General features: G+C 39.3%; 2 protein-coding genes across 3 annotated transcripts; one reads left to right on the plus strand and one right to left on the minus strand.

Annotated features, from left to right (window-relative positions):
- Window positions 1–4: 4 nt before the first annotated feature.
- ppt1 (palmitoyl-protein thioesterase 1 (ceroid-lipofuscinosis, neuronal 1, infantile)) lies at window positions 5–7466 on the minus strand. 2 transcript variants are annotated; one of them, XM_034704612.1, is made up of 10 exons: window positions 7355–7466; window positions 5835–5957; window positions 5285–5394; window positions 4371–4498; window positions 4015–4085; window positions 2510–2612; window positions 2304–2394; window positions 1871–1969; window positions 1679–1750; window positions 5–435 (listed from the first exon to the last, which is right to left on the minus strand). In XM_034704612.1, the coding sequence occupies exons 2-10, from the start codon at window positions 5947–5949 to the stop codon at window positions 313–315; spliced, it is 912 nt and encodes a 303-aa protein (XP_034560503.1). In that variant the 5' UTR covers window positions 5950–5957; window positions 7355–7466; the 3' UTR covers window positions 5–312. The 2 variants fall into 2 exon arrangements, with proteins under 2 accessions (XP_034560503.1, XP_034560505.1); XM_034704614.1 differs by lacking the exon at window positions 7355–7466 and adding an exon at window positions 7296–7350.
- Window positions 7447–12669, plus strand: LOC117827796 (ras-related GTP-binding protein C-like). Its single transcript, XM_034704594.1, has 7 exons — window positions 7447–7964; window positions 9401–9604; window positions 9725–9924; window positions 10316–10430; window positions 11024–11166; window positions 11264–11412; window positions 11723–12669. Exons 1-7 carry the CDS (start codon window positions 7785–7787, stop codon window positions 11863–11865), a joined length of 1134 nt encoding a protein of 377 aa, XP_034560485.1. The 5' UTR covers window positions 7447–7784; the 3' UTR covers window positions 11866–12669.
- The last annotated feature ends 4015 nt before the right edge of the window (window positions 12670–16684 follow it).

The following is a 16684-nucleotide window of genomic DNA, read 5'->3' on the forward strand; positions in this document are numbered from 1 at the left end:
CCTCTTTGTTTTGGTTTGTCTTTATTGGATGAATGTTAAAAACATGTGCAGATACAGTCAGAAAAATGCAACCTTCTGATAATCTGACCTCATCTGAAGAGTTTGCAAAGGAGAGTGATTGAGACAGCAGTAGACGTGCTACAATTAACATTATACAAGTATCAGCGTGCGACAGGTGATCAGTGCGAAAGGAATGGGTTATGTGCTTTCATAGTGCATACCTGCTCCGCTTATGAAGCTAGTTAGTAGCTTCTTCCATAGCAAAAATAACAGTTCCAGTTAAAGTCTCATATATGATTTAAGTGGCGTGTTTTAGCGAAGATAAGGCAGCAGGTTTGCGATGAACCACTCTCGGGTGAACTGCAGGTGGTCTCCTTCAGACGCCAAGAAGACCAGCTTTCCTGCTTTGTCCATCGCGGCCAGACCTAGACGGTCCTGAAAGGGAAGTGGAGGCAGATCTTGAAGAAGTATTCTGAACTACAAACAGACTTTAAACGGCATAATAATGAAGAATAGTAAACTACAAACATGGCTACCGAAATTCACCGCCAGATATAAAGATAACGTTTAAAAAGCCTGATTCAAATATGAGTTTGGCATAGCAGGAAAAAGGCTGCTGCAGACCTCTTCATCACCCCCAACATTCACACTTTCATGAGGTATTAAAGTGTAATTAAAATGAACAGAAGGTCTTGGTTTCTGTTATTAGATTTATGTTCTTTTTCTCTGGATGATTCTAAACATTCAGTCCTCACACCATCAGAGGGGTACACTACGAATCCAGTTTAACATATCCCAGATATCTTTTCCTGATCCGGCTTCACTGAACCTGACAAAGGAGACCATGCTAAGCTGTCGCACGAAGCTGGTTATCAACATGATGATTCAATCTAGAGTTACTCTGAGCGCGCTCACATGAACGAGGCGGAGAACGCAACATGTGACCAATCACAGACACGGGAAGTCTGCTGTCGGCACGTTGATAGATTTTTCAAACTCAGAGCTCTGATATTAGAAAAATACTCAGAATTTGAACACATAATCCAGACCAACATCCACACACATTTCTCATAATTTATTGCGCGATATATCTGACTATATTAACTCTGTTTATTCTCTGACTATGATCTCTCTCAGATTTAATCTTGTGACAGTTTTAGACGTAATATTTCAGGTGCAGCCCTGACGGTATCAAACTGAGTGCTGTGGAGACATAAAAATGAGGACATGATTCAAAGTGAAGCATGCGCAGTTTTATATTTAATACAGCACAACAACTTCACCTGACTAACCTGTTTGAGACTGTTTCAGTGTGATGTCAGGAAAAATAATCAATAACTGTCATCAGTATTTTTTATATGTAAAATCATGCAGGTGGACAAAGTGTCTTCCCCGTCTCTCCCCTTGTGATCAGCTCACAGAGCTCCATGATCGAGGGAGCTGATTGGTCAGTACGCAGAGTTTTCTACAAACTGATCTCTGATCCTGAACATAACCTGCCCCGGAGCAGGTTAGGAGTTCAGCATGAGTAACATCATGTTGATCTACCCTGGTAAGGAGTGAACCCCCGTCGTAGTACAGAAAATCCAGAGTTAACCCTGAAGTTAACTTGATTACCGCAAATCACTGCTTCGTAGTGTACCCCTCTGCTGCTTCTCCTCAGTAAACAAAGTCTTACCTCTGTGTAGAGAACGCTCTCCTGCAGAGTTTCCGTCTCTTTGGCCTGACCGGTCTTCAGGAAGCCGAACCACTACAAACCAGAAACGGGACCAAAAAGTCAGTGATTCTACCTGATCATACTCTGGTATAAACAAAACATTTAGACACTGATGAGAGGTCTTTTAATTCCACTGTGCACTCAGTGCTTTACCTCAGTATCAACAGGATCCACCACAGTGTCCTGCAGGAACTTGACGAGGACGAACTTCTCCAGCTGCTGAAGGTTCTTCTTGTACGTCTCATTCACAGCCTACGACAAACAACGACAAAAATATATATATCACAGAAGAGCAGATTATGGCAGACATTAATCAGGTAACTGAAACATAGTAGTTTGTGCATCTTAACATACATATCTTTCTTTCTGTAGCTCTGATCTTTCTCCCTATATCTCAATAACATCCATATCCCCCTGCATCACTCATATCTTAATGTCTTTATCTCTAGATGATGTGTATGTCTCAGTCTTCCTGCTTTTTGTCAAAGTACAGTATGTTTTCAAATATTTCATCCACTTGTATTAAAAGCTTATAAACTAGCACAAACTTCCCATGATCTGCATCTACTCCCCCTCTCATACTGACCCTCTCCTGGTTGACGTCAGCCAGGAACAGGCTGTGCTTCTTATACAGGTCATCATTCAGAGGGTCGTGCCAGTACTGCGCCTGAACCAGACTGATCAACACAAACAGAACATCAGTTCAGTCAGAGCTTTAGGAAAAACACAACAGCCCAGTGTCTTCAGTATCACGAACAGTCAATCAAAGAGAAAGAATCAAAGACATCTCACTGTTTCTGAACCAGGTCGGTGTATGCTCCATTGTTCAGAGCTTTGCGGATCATGTCGCAGATGTTGGAGCTCTCTCCGGGACACCTTGGCAGCCCGTACACCCCTGAGGATTCAAAAACACACACAAAGTGGAAATCTTTACATTGTATGATAAGACTGTCATATGATTCAGATAATGAGTCATGTTCACAAGGCCTTCTTAAGGATCTTAAAAAGCAGCTTTAAAAATGAACTGTCCAAAAGACAAATCTCACAATTACAGTGCAATGACTTTGAGTGAATTCAATCTGCTGAGGATGATCAAAGGATGTCTAATAAAATCAGATTTCATCTTTTCATATTAGAAGGCATTTCTGCAGCACTTCAATAGAATGTTTTTTTAACACTGTATTGTTAAAATATGATTAAGATCATCTTCAATTAAAATGACACAGAGATGTCAGTGTGCAGAAATGACATCTTTCAGCACCGTAAACAAGAACACAGAGTATAAAGAATTTACAAACAGGATATTTTTCTTGCCGTCTACAAATCTAGTCTTACTGTAGGGCTCAAAACCAAGCCTTTTTGTCCCCAGGGAGGAGGTTGACGTTAAAAATGTATACTTTCTACCACACTGCAGTATTATAATAATACATCTAGGGTTTTAAGATAACATAAGACTTTAACGATCCCCAGGGGGCAATTTGGGTGTTGCAGCAACACAGGCATGGTAATGCAAGTAAGATATACAAGAAGAACTAAAGTGGAAAAAAATAGAGAATAAATACAGGGGGAAAAAATGAATCAAATTAAAGCTGAAAGCAGCATTGGCCTGGCGTTGCACCTTTGGGTGTGGTAAATGTCTGGTTGTTGATTCCGTCAGACTGGTGTCTTCACAAGAGTAAGAACAGCTACATCATTCATCTCTGAATTTGATTTTGTTTTTAACACTTGTAATTTGGACACACTTGCCCTGCATCTGAAAGCTCTTAATGCTGATCAGGGGAGAGAGGACTGATGAGAGAGGAGGGGAATCAGAGAAGCAACATCCTGTCCTGTTCCTACTCTCTTTGACTTGAACTGGCATTCAGATACATCATTTAGTAGTTTAACCAGCAGAAGTCCTTTTATGAAACGTTTATTTTGGATGGGGAAGTAAAATAAAACTGGAAGTTAGAGGTATAAAGTGATACCAAAACTTAATCTAAAACAATTCTATTAGAAATGTTTGAATGCCATAGTTTTTCTTTGTTTTGTTAGTTAGTTTGTGTTGTTGATGTTTTTGATTTTTATAAGCACTGATTCAAAAATCCTAAATTATTATATGTAATTTATAAAACAGCAAGAATAATCCAAGACTACAGGAAGTAGTTGGTAATGAGCTTCAGTTGTACAGTAACTCAAATGCTGCTTCTGTAACTGACAATGATTCTTTCGTTAGTTACAATTAAATTAATAAACAATCAAGCTCTGCAAAGGGAAGTGAGCTACACCGGCGTTCTCGGGGGTTTTCAGAACATTACCTTGATGCTGGCCACCAACAGAGATGAGCTTTTTCATTGGTGGAGAGGGACAGCGCTGAGCCACAGCTCGTCTGTGAAGAGAGGAACCAGAAGAATCAAAGCCAGCTTCCTCATTCTTGTCAGGAGGAGAATAACTTTGAACATAAAACATGCTCAGACAGAAGCTGCAAGTTCAGGGCTTCAACATTACCATCCCCTCTCTCTCTCACAGAAAAGATAGCACTATTTTTTGATTATTTGGTTCACTATGCGAGAGAATCAGGGAGGAAGGGAAACTATACAAACACAGAATTCGTCCAATTTCTTTTACATTCATGTAACAAAACCGTACAGTGTCCAGAACAGTGGCCACCTACAGAAACTGAGCCCCCTGGGAGAATCCCATAGCATTATATCCTCCCTTCAACTCTGGGTTCTGGGCCAGCTGGCTGCACACCATGGACACCTGCTCATTCACGTCCATGAAAAACCCATTTTCTGTGTCCTGAGAGAGGAGAGACATGAAAAGTTCAGAGCATGACAGGCAGATTAGGAAGAAGAAAACGAGCAGCGTGCGGCGTCACGGTGTTACGATACATCAAAGCAGAAAGCAGCAGAGTCCACGCCGGCTTGTTATGAATATTAACACTGAGAAATGACATAGTGAAGTAGTAAAGGAGCCATTTTTCTGATGTAACCTCTGCTACTAGGACTGCAAATGTCACAGAATAGGAACCCTTACAAGTCATGTGGATGTATCAATCAAAGAGGCTGCAGACCACATCACCCTCACTTTGTAATATTGGTACAGACTTTCTATTTGACACGTAATTCTGACTTCACTCTGTCTTTTATGGTTTCAATCTGCATCTTTCTCATTTTACATAACTACAATAATTGATGGCTTCAATTTAAACTATTAATCTGTATTTCGTTTCTGTAATTGCACATCTTTTAAGTGATTGGTTTCTTGGCTAAACAACCACTTTTTGTTTGTAATGATTGTTTGTGCAATGATTTAAAAAGCTTCAAAAGGTGTTTTTAATAAGGCTGATTATTTCTCTTTTAAAGGGTATTAATTGATTTAATGCTACTGTAAAAATTGAATCAGAAAAAAAAATGGTGCACTGCTATTTTTACACTTCTAACTGCAAACACACAACAGAAATAAATATGAAGCCAAAAATAAGAAAAAAGAAAGTGTACATATTATTTACAATGTAATCGTTTTTACACTGTTTTGAATTTTTCACAGTTTAAATTTTTTAAATTTCTTTCAGTGTAGAAGTACCTCAATAACGTTCCCTCCAATCATCAGAGAGAGCACGTAGATGCCATGGATCTCCTCCTGGATCATCTTCTTTATGAACCCCATGCTGAGCGGGTTACAGCAGCTGTCACCTGAAGGAAACATAAATAATGACTCCCTTCACAATCCTACATCTTTGTTACTTGTCTCTGTCCATCTCTCTCTTTCTGCATCTCCCTCTATCCCTCTTCCAACCCCAATTTGGTCAAGGCAGTTAAAGGAAGTTTATCCTTGCTGCTGTAACTTGCTAAATGCTGCAAAGTGATCTACTTATGGTGGATTAAGATGAGATCAGACTGAGTCCTGTCTGTAAGCAACCCATATAACATTAGCAAAGCACCTCAGGGTTCAGAGTTGTCACTTTAGGAGGAGGACACAAAGTTTTTACTTCCAATGATTTAATTTTCACGCCCAGTACGATACTGAGATGAGCAGCCTTCAAGTTGTAAGTACACCTCTGATGCTGCACCTCCTCCAGACAGTCCTGTTCAGATAACTGTTTTCATATAAAAATGTGTGTACTGTCCCTCACCCATGCCATGCCACAGCACCAGTGGTATGGTCCCATTGGCGGACTCATGAACTGGGGTGCCAGTGACCAGCAGCACTGGAGCAGCCAGAAGGAAACACAGGAGGGCTGATGACATCCTGGACCCTGAAACCAAAACATACATGGAGGATCACAGTGTGCATTTCTATTCTATGAAGGACACAGTCACCCTCATTTACTCTGTGCCATTTAATCAAGCCAGGTCTCCAAACTTAGAGTGAAACTAGGTTTCTTCTTCAGGAATAAATCCTGTTTCTCCCTCAGAGCGAGGAAACTTTTAGCCTCTACAACATTTCTGCCTCTTATAGATTATGGTGATGTGTTGTATTTGGGAGCCTTGGCTAAATGTTTGCAGGCCCGAAATAGTGTATATCCCTCTGCTCTGAGGTTCGTCACGGGTTGCACACGCCTCACTCATCACTGCGAACTTTCTGTCAAAGCTGACTGGCCATCCCTGAGTGTACGCAGGTATACACATTGGCTACGTCTGATTTATAAATGTCTTCTTGGATTGGTCAGAATGTATTTCATAGAATTGAAAGATAAAAAAGCCACTATGCCTTGTGCTCCTGCGACATTTTACAAATGTGTGTTTCCCGAGTTAGGACTGAGTTCAGTAAGAGAGCATTTAGTTTTGCTGCTCCTACTGCTTGGAATAAACTCCAGAAGGACTTGAATCTGTCAGGTCTTATCTCACTTGACGCCTTTGGTTCCATCTTAAATGAAAGACAGACCACAGAACAGTGCCTGTGTTTTTAAATGCTGTTTTTGTGATCACAAATTGCACTTTATTTGCACTTTTAAACTATTGATTGTTTCTACATACTGTCTGTATATATGCTCCATGCTGTTGAGTTGTGCTATTTACTTTTGACTAGTGCTGCTGACTTCTTGGCCAGGTCGCCCCTGTAAAAGAGGTCTTGATCTCAATGGGTCTCATCTGGTTAAATAAATCAAGATTAAGCAGTCTGGGCATGAACCAAGATCCATCACACATTAAATCAACCCCTTCTGATTTAAAGAAAGCATGGGTTATAGTCTGTTTTCTACACATCTTAATTAAATCATGTAAATCATTTTAGCTGTTTTCAGTTCAATGCTTTTTACTTTGTATCAAAAATTCACCTTTAAAGATCATTTTGTGGAGCTACTTTTTTAAATAGGGTGTTATATTTTGGGTTTTTTCAACGCTTTCAGGTCATTCAAACTAGACAGAGGCTGTCTAAGACATATAAGGATAATAGACCACGTAATTCGGCCTGTCACAAATGGTGCTAAAGAAAAGATACTTCCAGAAAATCCTGGAGAAGTTAGCTCGACCAAGCTAACCAATCGATTCAGGAAGTTAACATCAATAAGCCACTGACTGAACACACTGGTCTTATAACATATAGAACATTAATAAAGCGTTAAAATCATATTAAAACTTTAAAAAGCATTTACCGTTCAATTAATATATCCAATTCGTGACCCAAATATGAGTTTGCATAAACATTACTCACCGTTTCTGTGTACTTCCGGGTTGTGCTTGTTGGAGAGCTCGTCACATGACTATGTTTAGAGCGAACAGCCAATCAGATGAAAGGGGCGTGACTTGAAGCTAAGGGGGGCGTAAACAAACCTCTAACTTGTGACAAGGCTTTTTTCTATTAAACCTTCCTCTGTGTTCCTCTCTGTTTGATTTGTGTTTGCTTTATCTAACCTGTTTGGAACTTTTATCGCTTGTAAAAACCGCCAGGGAGTGACTCAGCATTTTATCATATAATCACCAATCTCCAGTTTAGCTTGCCATGCTACTAGCTCGTTGCGAAACTCATCGACAACAACATTCCTGTCCGGATTACACAGCCTGTAATCTGAAGAGTTAATGCACCAGACTGGCTTTGAGGAGAGCGTAATAAGGAGAAAGGGAGCCAGGTAGAGTAATACAGAATGTCTATTCAGTATGACGACCCTACGTTAACGGGGAGTTACGGTGTTGTGGGGTCTTTCCCCAAAAGTTTTGGCTATGGGGTGGATGTGCCAGACATGGAGGAGATCTCCTCATCAGCTGACAAACCCAGGATCCTGCTGATGGGACTGAGGCGGAGTGGCAAGTCCTCTATTCAGAAGGTAAATCACTTCTAAAGAAACCTCAAACACACAAAATGCACCCAACACAGCTGTCAGTTTGTTAGCAGCAGCTATAAGTAATGGGTGCACCTCTGGGTGTTGTTAAAAGTAAATTTAAGACTTACCATTTTAATCTGGCTTTTAACTTGGAGTTATTTCCTTTTAGCTCTTGACTGCATTATTACTTTAATGACCATTATTTTAGCATATTTTTTTATTAATTTTATTTTAATATTATTCTTTTTTAATCATATTACTTTATTTTTCTTGTATTTATTTTATTTATTGATTGATTTTATCTTAAAGCTCCTGTGAGGAGTTTTTGAGTGGTCATGAAATGGACTGAAATGAACAGTGATGCCTCTTTATGACCTAGAAAAGCAAACAAGATTGTTAGAAAAGGTATTGATCATTTCTGTTTTGTTATTTTAAAGCCTGAAATCGCTGTGAGAGGGTAGGTGTCAGATGAGGTGATTGACAGCACGTCAAGAAAAAGCCTTTTTATGCAGTAAATATTCTTAATGAGTGAAATAGTTGACTGTTGAAAGCAGGAGCAGATAACATAATTTACACATGTACAGGACAAAATAAGCAAGATCACTTAGTGCACAGGGGGGCACCAAAGTCAACACAAACAGAAAGTTCCTCACAGGAGCTTTAATTGATTTTATTAAAACATTTTTTTAAGTATTTCATATCACATTCCTCTATCATGTTTTAGCCTTATCTGTTGCTGTTGTTTTCTGTCTCTCTCTCTCTCTCTTCTTTTTTGAAGCACTTTGGGCTGCATGCTTGAATAATATGAAAGGTGCTATATAAATAAGAATCAGTTGAGTTGAGCAGGAGCTAATTCTTAAATCCTGAAGTTAATCCCACTTTTATGAAAGTTATTGTGTTCAGATTTTGTTGGTACTCATTCACCAAGAAGCTGACCAACTTTTGTTTAATTTTGAAGAGGTTATTTTTGTTCCTGCTAAATGTAGACAGAATATATATATATATATATACATACATATATATTACATCATAACTGTATTTAATCAGCAACACCTTTCTAAAACCTTTAAACATTTTACTGTCAACAAAGATTAACTGTGTTGCAAGACTTCCGCACTCATATGAATGTATTTCTGGAGAGGAATATCTTTGTTTATCATGACTTTTTAAAAGTCTAGATATCATAACTAGCAGGTTGGAATATTGATCTGTACTCATGTTTGAATTGATATGTTTATTTGCCTTTCAGAATTTATTTTGGCTGATTTAAAAAAAAAAAATGTTCTCCTGAGAGCACTATTAAAACAATATTTTTAACTCTAAATTAACAGTATATTTTGTTTTTTATTCAAAAATTGCAAAGCTAAGTATCTCCAATCAATTATGACAGAAAACGCCAAAGACTGATGCAATAATACTCTCTCTGCTTTGCTGACCAGGTTGTTTTTCACAAGATGTCACCCAATGAAACTCTGTTCCTCGAGAGCACCAACAAAATCTACAAAGACGACATCTCCAGCAGCTCCTTCGTCAACTTCCAGATCTGGGACTTTCCTGGCCAGGTGGATTTCTTCGACCCGACGTTTGACAGCGAGATGATCTTCAAGGGAACCGGCGCTTTGATCTTTGTCATCGATGCTCAGGTGGGAGGATTTTTAATGATGAATTCTGTTTAAACTGAAATTGACATTGTCGGTTTTTTAAGCTCCATGTACCAAGCTGTCATTTTATTTTCTGTGCTGAATCTCTGTCTATTGTTTCAGGACGATTATGTGGAAGCTCTCGGGCGGTTGCACCTCACCGTTTCCCGAGCCTACAAAGTGAATCCAGACATCAACTTTGAGGTGTTCATACACAAAGTGGACGGTCTGTCAGACGATCACAAAATAGAAACACAAAGAGACATTCATCAGAGGGCCAACGATGATCTGGCTGATGCTGCACTGGAGAAGCTTCACCTCAGGTGAGAGGCTGACATGCCCGCACAGGTCGAGTCAGGTCTTCTCAAATTCTTTTGAGTTATTGTGAAAAAGATTTAGTCACAGATTACTCCACAATACCACGCAGACAAACTGCAGATTGAACTGTTTCTCATTGTGTGGCAAAAACTATTACTGTAAAGTAGAGTAGGAAAAAAGAGAAAATGCAGCTCTAATATTCGCCAAAATGTAACTGATACATCTAACAAACCGAGTCATCTTGTCTTTGATCTTCTTGTAGGAAGTCAGTTGGCATGATCAGACATGTCAGATAATGTTTTAAACTTTTGTTTAATTTTTATGTCCCTTATCTTGCGCTGTATTTTTGTAGTGCCGTAACTTTCCTCTCCTTCCTCTCCTCCCTTCCTTCCTCAGCTTCTACCTCACCAGTATCTACGATCACTCCATATTCGAGGCCTTCAGTAAAGTCGTACAGAAGCTGATCCCTCAGTTACCAACGCTGGAGAACCTTTTGAACATTTTCATTTCTGTGAGTTGTTTTGTTTTTGGTGCTTTGTTCACTAGCTCTCTACCTGCCGGGTTGTGAACACTTCTATAGAAATCTAATAAAGAGTTCCAGTCTGACAAAGCCTTTATCCATACACTGAAAGTGCTGCCACAGATGCACTTGCTGGAAAATAATTGAAGTTTATTTCATTTATTTTTGGGGATTTTATTTATTATTTAATATAAAACCACTAAAGACAAATAGATGAAATAAAAACAAATGAAATGACAACATTCTGTGTGCGTTAGAAACCTGCAATTTGTAATTGTAAAAACAGAAACACAAAATATTATTTATATCACCAAAGATATATACATATATTACGACACAGCCTACATACAACTTTGTCTCTATGTCAGATCTAAATACTGCCAAGCCACACTGAGCTAAGAGATGCAATCTATGCTTGTTTACATCCAGGTAGTAGAGCTGTAGAGCCTTATGGCATTATGAATTTGACAGTGGCAGGTGGCTGCACTGGCGCTTTGATACAATATTTGACTACAGCGATGATAGAAAGCTGACACCAAGGAGTTTCTGTATCTCCTCTTATTACCATCCTTCATGTTTTGCAGCACTCTGGGATCGAGAAAGCCTTCCTGTTTGACGTCGTCAGCAAGATCTACATCGCCACAGACAGCTCTCCTGTGGACATGCAGTCCTATGAAATCTGCTGCGACATGATCGACGTGGTCATCGACGTCTCCTGCATTTACGGGTGAGAGTCATCATGAACATTTTAAGTGTCGGCAATCATTGTTAAGCTTCAATGCAAAGTGTAAAGAAGCTTCTCTGCTGTGTCTCTCTCTCTGCAGGCTGATGGAGGACGGCAGCGGCTGTGCCTACGACAAAGAGTCTTTGGCCATCATCAAGCTCAACAACACGACAGTGCTTTATCTGAAAGAGGTGACAAAGTTCCTCGCTCTGGTCTGCATCCTGAGAGAGGAGAGCTTTGAGAGGAAAGGTGAGATATCCACTCATGCACAGTTATTTTAACATGCTTTTATTTACATTTTTTATTGATTTAAAGCACACAGAGTGCAATGAATTCTGGGTAATTTTGAAAGGACAGTCTGCAGAAGTATGGAAAATGCATTATTTGGTGCTGTAAAGTCCTCATCAGAGCACTCGTGCACTCCTACACTCCTAGATTAGTCCCACTTAATATAAAGGCTGATGCCATTTACCACTTTTGTGTGACTCCAGAGTTTTAATCCTGTTTTTTTTTTGTTTATTTTTTAAATGCTTTTAAATAACTTTTTTTCTCTTTGCAGGTCTGATAGAGTATAACTTCCATTGTTTCCGAAAAGCCATCCATGAAGTGTTTGAAGTTGGCGCCTCAACACCCTGCGTCAGCTCGTCCCACAACAACCTGACCGGCCTGAAGTACGCTGCAGTGAACGGCAGTGCGATCTAAAGAGCTGGGACAAGAAAAGACACTGACCTAATGATGACTAGAAATAATATGATGGCACACAAGTACCCTGACGCACTTTCGATGCCTTGCTTTGTGCAACTGAATGTTAGAGAAGCCGAGCTGCAGCGGGACCCTGTACCTGTGGATGCTGGAGTGAACCTGATCTACCTAGTTCCTGATTGAGAAGAAGAGGAGTATGAAAGATACAGTTATCAGATTTAAATCTGTGCGGGTGATATAAGCCAAAAACAAAGACCACCTGTGATCAAATATCTATTAATTCCATCAGCTGTGTTTACCTTCTTGGCCAGTTTATTCTGTGAACTCTGCAAAATATAAAGACTTTTAACGCGTTGCTCGAGGTCCGACTGAACAAAGTATGAAAGCTCTGTTGACTCCAGCTGCAAGCATTTCTCTGTGAATTCACTTTACGCTCTGAAACATATCAAATTTAACCCATGATCCTGCTCATTTTACCTTAAAAGATGGACTCCTGTAAGTAGATTCAACCCCATGTGTGGAAAACAAACAGCCAGTACTCTCCACGGACAAGAACTGTGCCTGTTACCCCCCCTGGAGACTTTGTTGATCAACAGGTTGGGGATGAATTACCAATCAGTCTTCCCACACAGTCCACTTTCCGTAAGCGATGAATGTTTTGACCAAATTCCTTTCCCACAGATCCAGTCTGTAGCAGATGTTTAGCTCTCTGTTAGAGTAAGAGGGACCTGAGTCACTCTTCATGATGATTTGTTTTTATTATTGTACATAATTCTTTAATAAAATATCTTTCATATTTGCCGAGTCATGCTGAGTTTCATCTTTGAAGCTTGTGCAACAAAATCCACTACAGGAAGCTCTTTCATTATGAGTTTAAAGTTGTCTAAATATAATATGAGATCTTTTATTTCAGCTCAACATTTTCATTTAAGTATTTATTAGATGTTAAAGCTCCTGTGAAGAGTTTATAGCTGGTTGTGAAACAGACTGAAATGCTGATGCCTCTTTATGACTTAAAGCAGCCAAGACCATCAGACACTATACTGACTATTTCTGCATAGTCATTTTTAAAACCAAGAAATGCAGCCACAGGTTAAGTTTCAGACAAGACAATTAACCACACACTAAAGAAACAGCCTTTTTTTCTATACATTTTTGAAAGCTGTAGGACGGTTTAGCAAGAGGGTTGATGGTGAGGTAGGAGGCAGACTCAGAGCACTTAAATGAAGGTTCCATCAGTGGAGATTTATTTACAAGTGCAACCAGGAAGCATATAAAGCAAGAAAATGTAAACAAAATAAACAAAAATAACTATTAACAAAAGGAACTAAGGATAATTAAACTCATAACAGAATAGATCCTTGTGTCCTTGACTGAGAGTTTTCCCCCCTTGGCTTCTCACCGCCAACTGAATTTATAGAGGCATGCATTCCCATCCCCAACACCTGATCAAAACCATCCTACCTTACAGGGTTGAGCACCCCACACATCCAAGCCTGATAAAACACACACATAGACAACCTATTAGCTAGATAGTCCAATTTCCCAAGGCACATGAACGCATCCCCATATGTGCTATTTCTCGCTTCAGAGCGCACATGAGAGAACTGTACTTTTAATACTGTCGGCAGCTTCCCCCTCCGACATGGTATCGACTACAACCACCTATGTCACGTCGCATAGAGGTTAAAAGGCGTGGAAGTGCGGGGAAAGTTTGCTGAAAGACAAAGAACTCTGCAACAAAACAACTAATAAAAGTAATTTAAATATTACTTTGAAAACTCAACAGAGGAGATTTTTTTAACCAAAAAAACTGCACAGGACAAGACTAAATCAGTAAAGAGAGAGAAATCCAAAAGTCCACAGGGGGGCACCAAATTCAACAAAAGTTCCACACAGGAGCTTTAAGCCATAACCAAGCATTAGGAAACAAAGTTGTAGTCATGAGAAACTTCCTCAGCTTGTATTTGTATATCACTTTTTTACACAAGTCGTCACATTCCCATTCACACATTCACTGATGGCACATTTACAGTGTATGTTATAGTCGAGGACCATCAGTACTAATTCCATTCACACTCATTCACACAACACTGAATATGTCACTGGGAGCAATCATGGGCTTTGTGTCTCACCAGCTAACACTCCAACATCTGACAGTGGGAGATGGGATCAAGCCGTCAACCGCCTGATTGAGTCAACACACTCCACCACTGAGCCCCAGCCCATGTGATACAAAACTAGTTCACAGTTGACCATGTGACATGCTATCGTTTCGTTTATAAGGTGTTAAATGATTAGTATGAGTTTCACACCTGGTCAAAACTATTACATCATGTCGTCCAAAAAAATAATAATTTTGAAGAGGTTTTCCATTTTTTTTTTAAGTCTATCATAACATGAGAAATGATTTAAACAAAGGTTAGGATTTTGAGCAAATTATAGAGGCATACCTTACTATCTGCAGAAACCTTGTATCTCCAAAACTACTTCTCTCCAGGAAGTAAAATAAATAAAAAAATCAAATAACTAAACATGGTCTGAGATTTAACCACAAGCTTTTTGTTAATACTTTCATCTGTTATATTTTAGATAGACTATTGACAGACTTAAAGGAAGATCAGTAGCATTGATTAATGAAGAAAAAAGATCATGACATATGGAGTGGGGGTTGGGGAGTGGAGGGAGTTGGGTTTCTACCTAACAGCAACAAACTATTATGCAGTTCAGAAATGTTTCTTCCTTTATTGACATCTAGAACACTCAACATAAAAAACAATGACTTGTGTGACTAGACTAAAACTAGACTAGTGACAGATTTGGAAGTTGTAACGTTTTTATGGCAAAATTGAATCAACAAAATTTAAGTCTGCAGAGTATGTTGAGTTTTTGTTCTCCATGCATTCAGCTTCATATGTTTTCATTCCAACCCTGAGCAGGAAACCTGTGTAACTACCTTGTTGTAACAGTAGATGGCAGCACATTTACATGTAAACTTTGATATTTCAGGGTAATGTTCAGAAACTTGTGTTGTGAAGGAACGCTGACAGAGATTTGGGCCACATCAAAAAGTTCACATAGGGCCCCACCACTTCACCACCACAAATCTTCTAATACTAGTTTGGGGTCCATCAGTTGTGGGTCCTTGTGATGCTCCTGATGTGATGTATTTATTTCTAACAAACACTTATCAGCCCATAAACACTAAGTGTAAAACAGCCAAAAGAGTCCACACACACACACACGACTTCAAACTCTTCATCACGTCATGTCCACATGTAGTTTTCGTCCTGACTTAATGGGTGTTGGCAGGATGGAGCCGCAGCTGAAGCCTCTAATCGTCTGCAGACCTCCTGCTCACCGCTGTGGAAAACAGAGGTCAATGAGAGGGAAAATGATATCTGGCTCTGTGAGACCCTACAGTTTACTCCTCACCACAGAAAAAAGTTCCTGTAGCTCCGAGAGTTCAGAACAAACACAAGAGTGAAGAGTGAGGACAATACAGAGAGTGTGTTACATCGACAAGTATGTGTGATGGATGATAACTGTGCAGAGAGATGATACCATGTGGTAAAGATCAATTTTAGCCACTTTTTATCTTCAATGATTAATAAATATGTATTAAAACACATTTTAAAGTAAGACAAATACATTTCAAACAATATAAAATGTAAAGCTATTGTTAATTTATTATTATAGTTATTTAAAACATCAAACATAATGATTTAGAAATCTTCAGTCTCATTACAGCTGAGCCAACATCGTCTCCATCTGTTTATGAACGACACAAGATGCAGCTGAAACCTCTGTAAAGGTTCACTTATTTAAAGCTCTTGTAAGAAACTTTCAGTTTGTGTTTATTTTTTGGACAAAGTGGGTCCATATATCCATTTTCCATTATTGTCCTGTATAGTAGTGTTGTAGTGTCTATTTTTTTCTTACAAAAAAATGCATCCTTCTTTGTTTTAAATGTCCAAAGTGAAAGTCACAACCATTCTTTGTTGTGGAAAATATTTGAAAGAGCCTGTTCCAGCAGTGTGCTATCTATCAGCAGGTCTGGCACCTACCCTGCAACAGGGGTGATACGCATTCAGTATAGCACCTGAGAAATTACCAGTCTTCTTTCTGATGGTGTTGTTTGTTTGTGTGGTTCATAAGGAGGTATCAGTATTAATTTCAATCTGTTTCGGGGCTCTGGTGGCCTAGCAGTCTAAGCGCCCAACATACAGTCCTCATCGCAGGGGTCGCCGGTTCGATTCCCAGCCGGTCAACCATTTCCTGCATGTCTTTCCCCGCTCTCTACTCCCCACATTACCTGTCTCTCTTCAGCTGTCCTATCAAATGAAGGCAAAAGGGCCAGAAATACAACTTAAAAAGTCTGTTTCTTCACTAATTAAAATCTCCTCACAGAAGCTTTAAAGATTCTTACGTTGAGAACAAATCTTTCAATTTCCAAATGTCTTTATGAGTTTATGAAATATCTTCAGACTAAGTCTTCAACTTATCTGTGAATGTTGTGTGTATGATGAGGTGTCTCTAAACGCTTTCTCGAAAAGATTACTTTAAAGTTACAATATAGAACTTTCTGTTTGTGTTGATTTTGGCGCCCCCTGTGGACAAAGTGGTATCTCTTACGTCTTTGTTGATTTTGTTTCGCACTTGCGTGTTTTCAGACAAAAAAACTCATCAGTTTAAACATTGCTGGTCTTGTAATTCATGGTTTTGTTTTGTTTTTTTATTGTACATGAAGAGGCATCACTGTTAATATGTTCCATAACCAGTCAAAACCTCCTCCGCGTGCTGTTTTTTCTGCCCTTTG

This window comes from Notolabrus celidotus, chromosome 16 (assembly GCF_009762535.1).
Source record: "Notolabrus celidotus isolate fNotCel1 chromosome 16, fNotCel1.pri, whole genome shotgun sequence".
NCBI lineage: Eukaryota > Metazoa > Chordata > Actinopteri > Labriformes > Labridae > Notolabrus > Notolabrus celidotus.

Excerpts from the sequence above, each read along its gene's own strand:
- ppt1 (XM_034704612.1), bottom strand. The coding sequence starts at position 5,949 with ATGTCATCAGCCCTCCTGTGTTTCCTTCTGGCTGCTCCAGTGCTGCTG. Across the intron at positions 2,613-4,014 it reads TGTTGGTGGCCAGCATCAAG|GGGTGTACGGGCTGCCAAGG; the intron begins GTAATGTTCTGA and ends TTGAATCCTCAG. Across the intron at positions 2,395-2,509 it reads ACCGACCTGGTTCAGAAACA|TCTGGTTCAGGCGCAGTACT; the intron begins GTGAGATGTCTT and ends TGTGTTGATCAG.
- LOC117827796 (XM_034704594.1), top strand. The coding sequence starts at position 7,785 with ATGTCTATTCAGTATGACGACCCTACGTTAACGGGGAGTTACGGTGTT. Across the intron at positions 7,965-9,400 it reads GCAAGTCCTCTATTCAGAAG|GTTGTTTTTCACAAGATGTC; the intron begins GTAAATCACTTC and ends TTTGCTGACCAG. Across the intron at positions 9,925-10,315 it reads CTGGAGAAGCTTCACCTCAG|CTTCTACCTCACCAGTATCT; the intron begins GTGAGAGGCTGA and ends TTCCTTCCTCAG.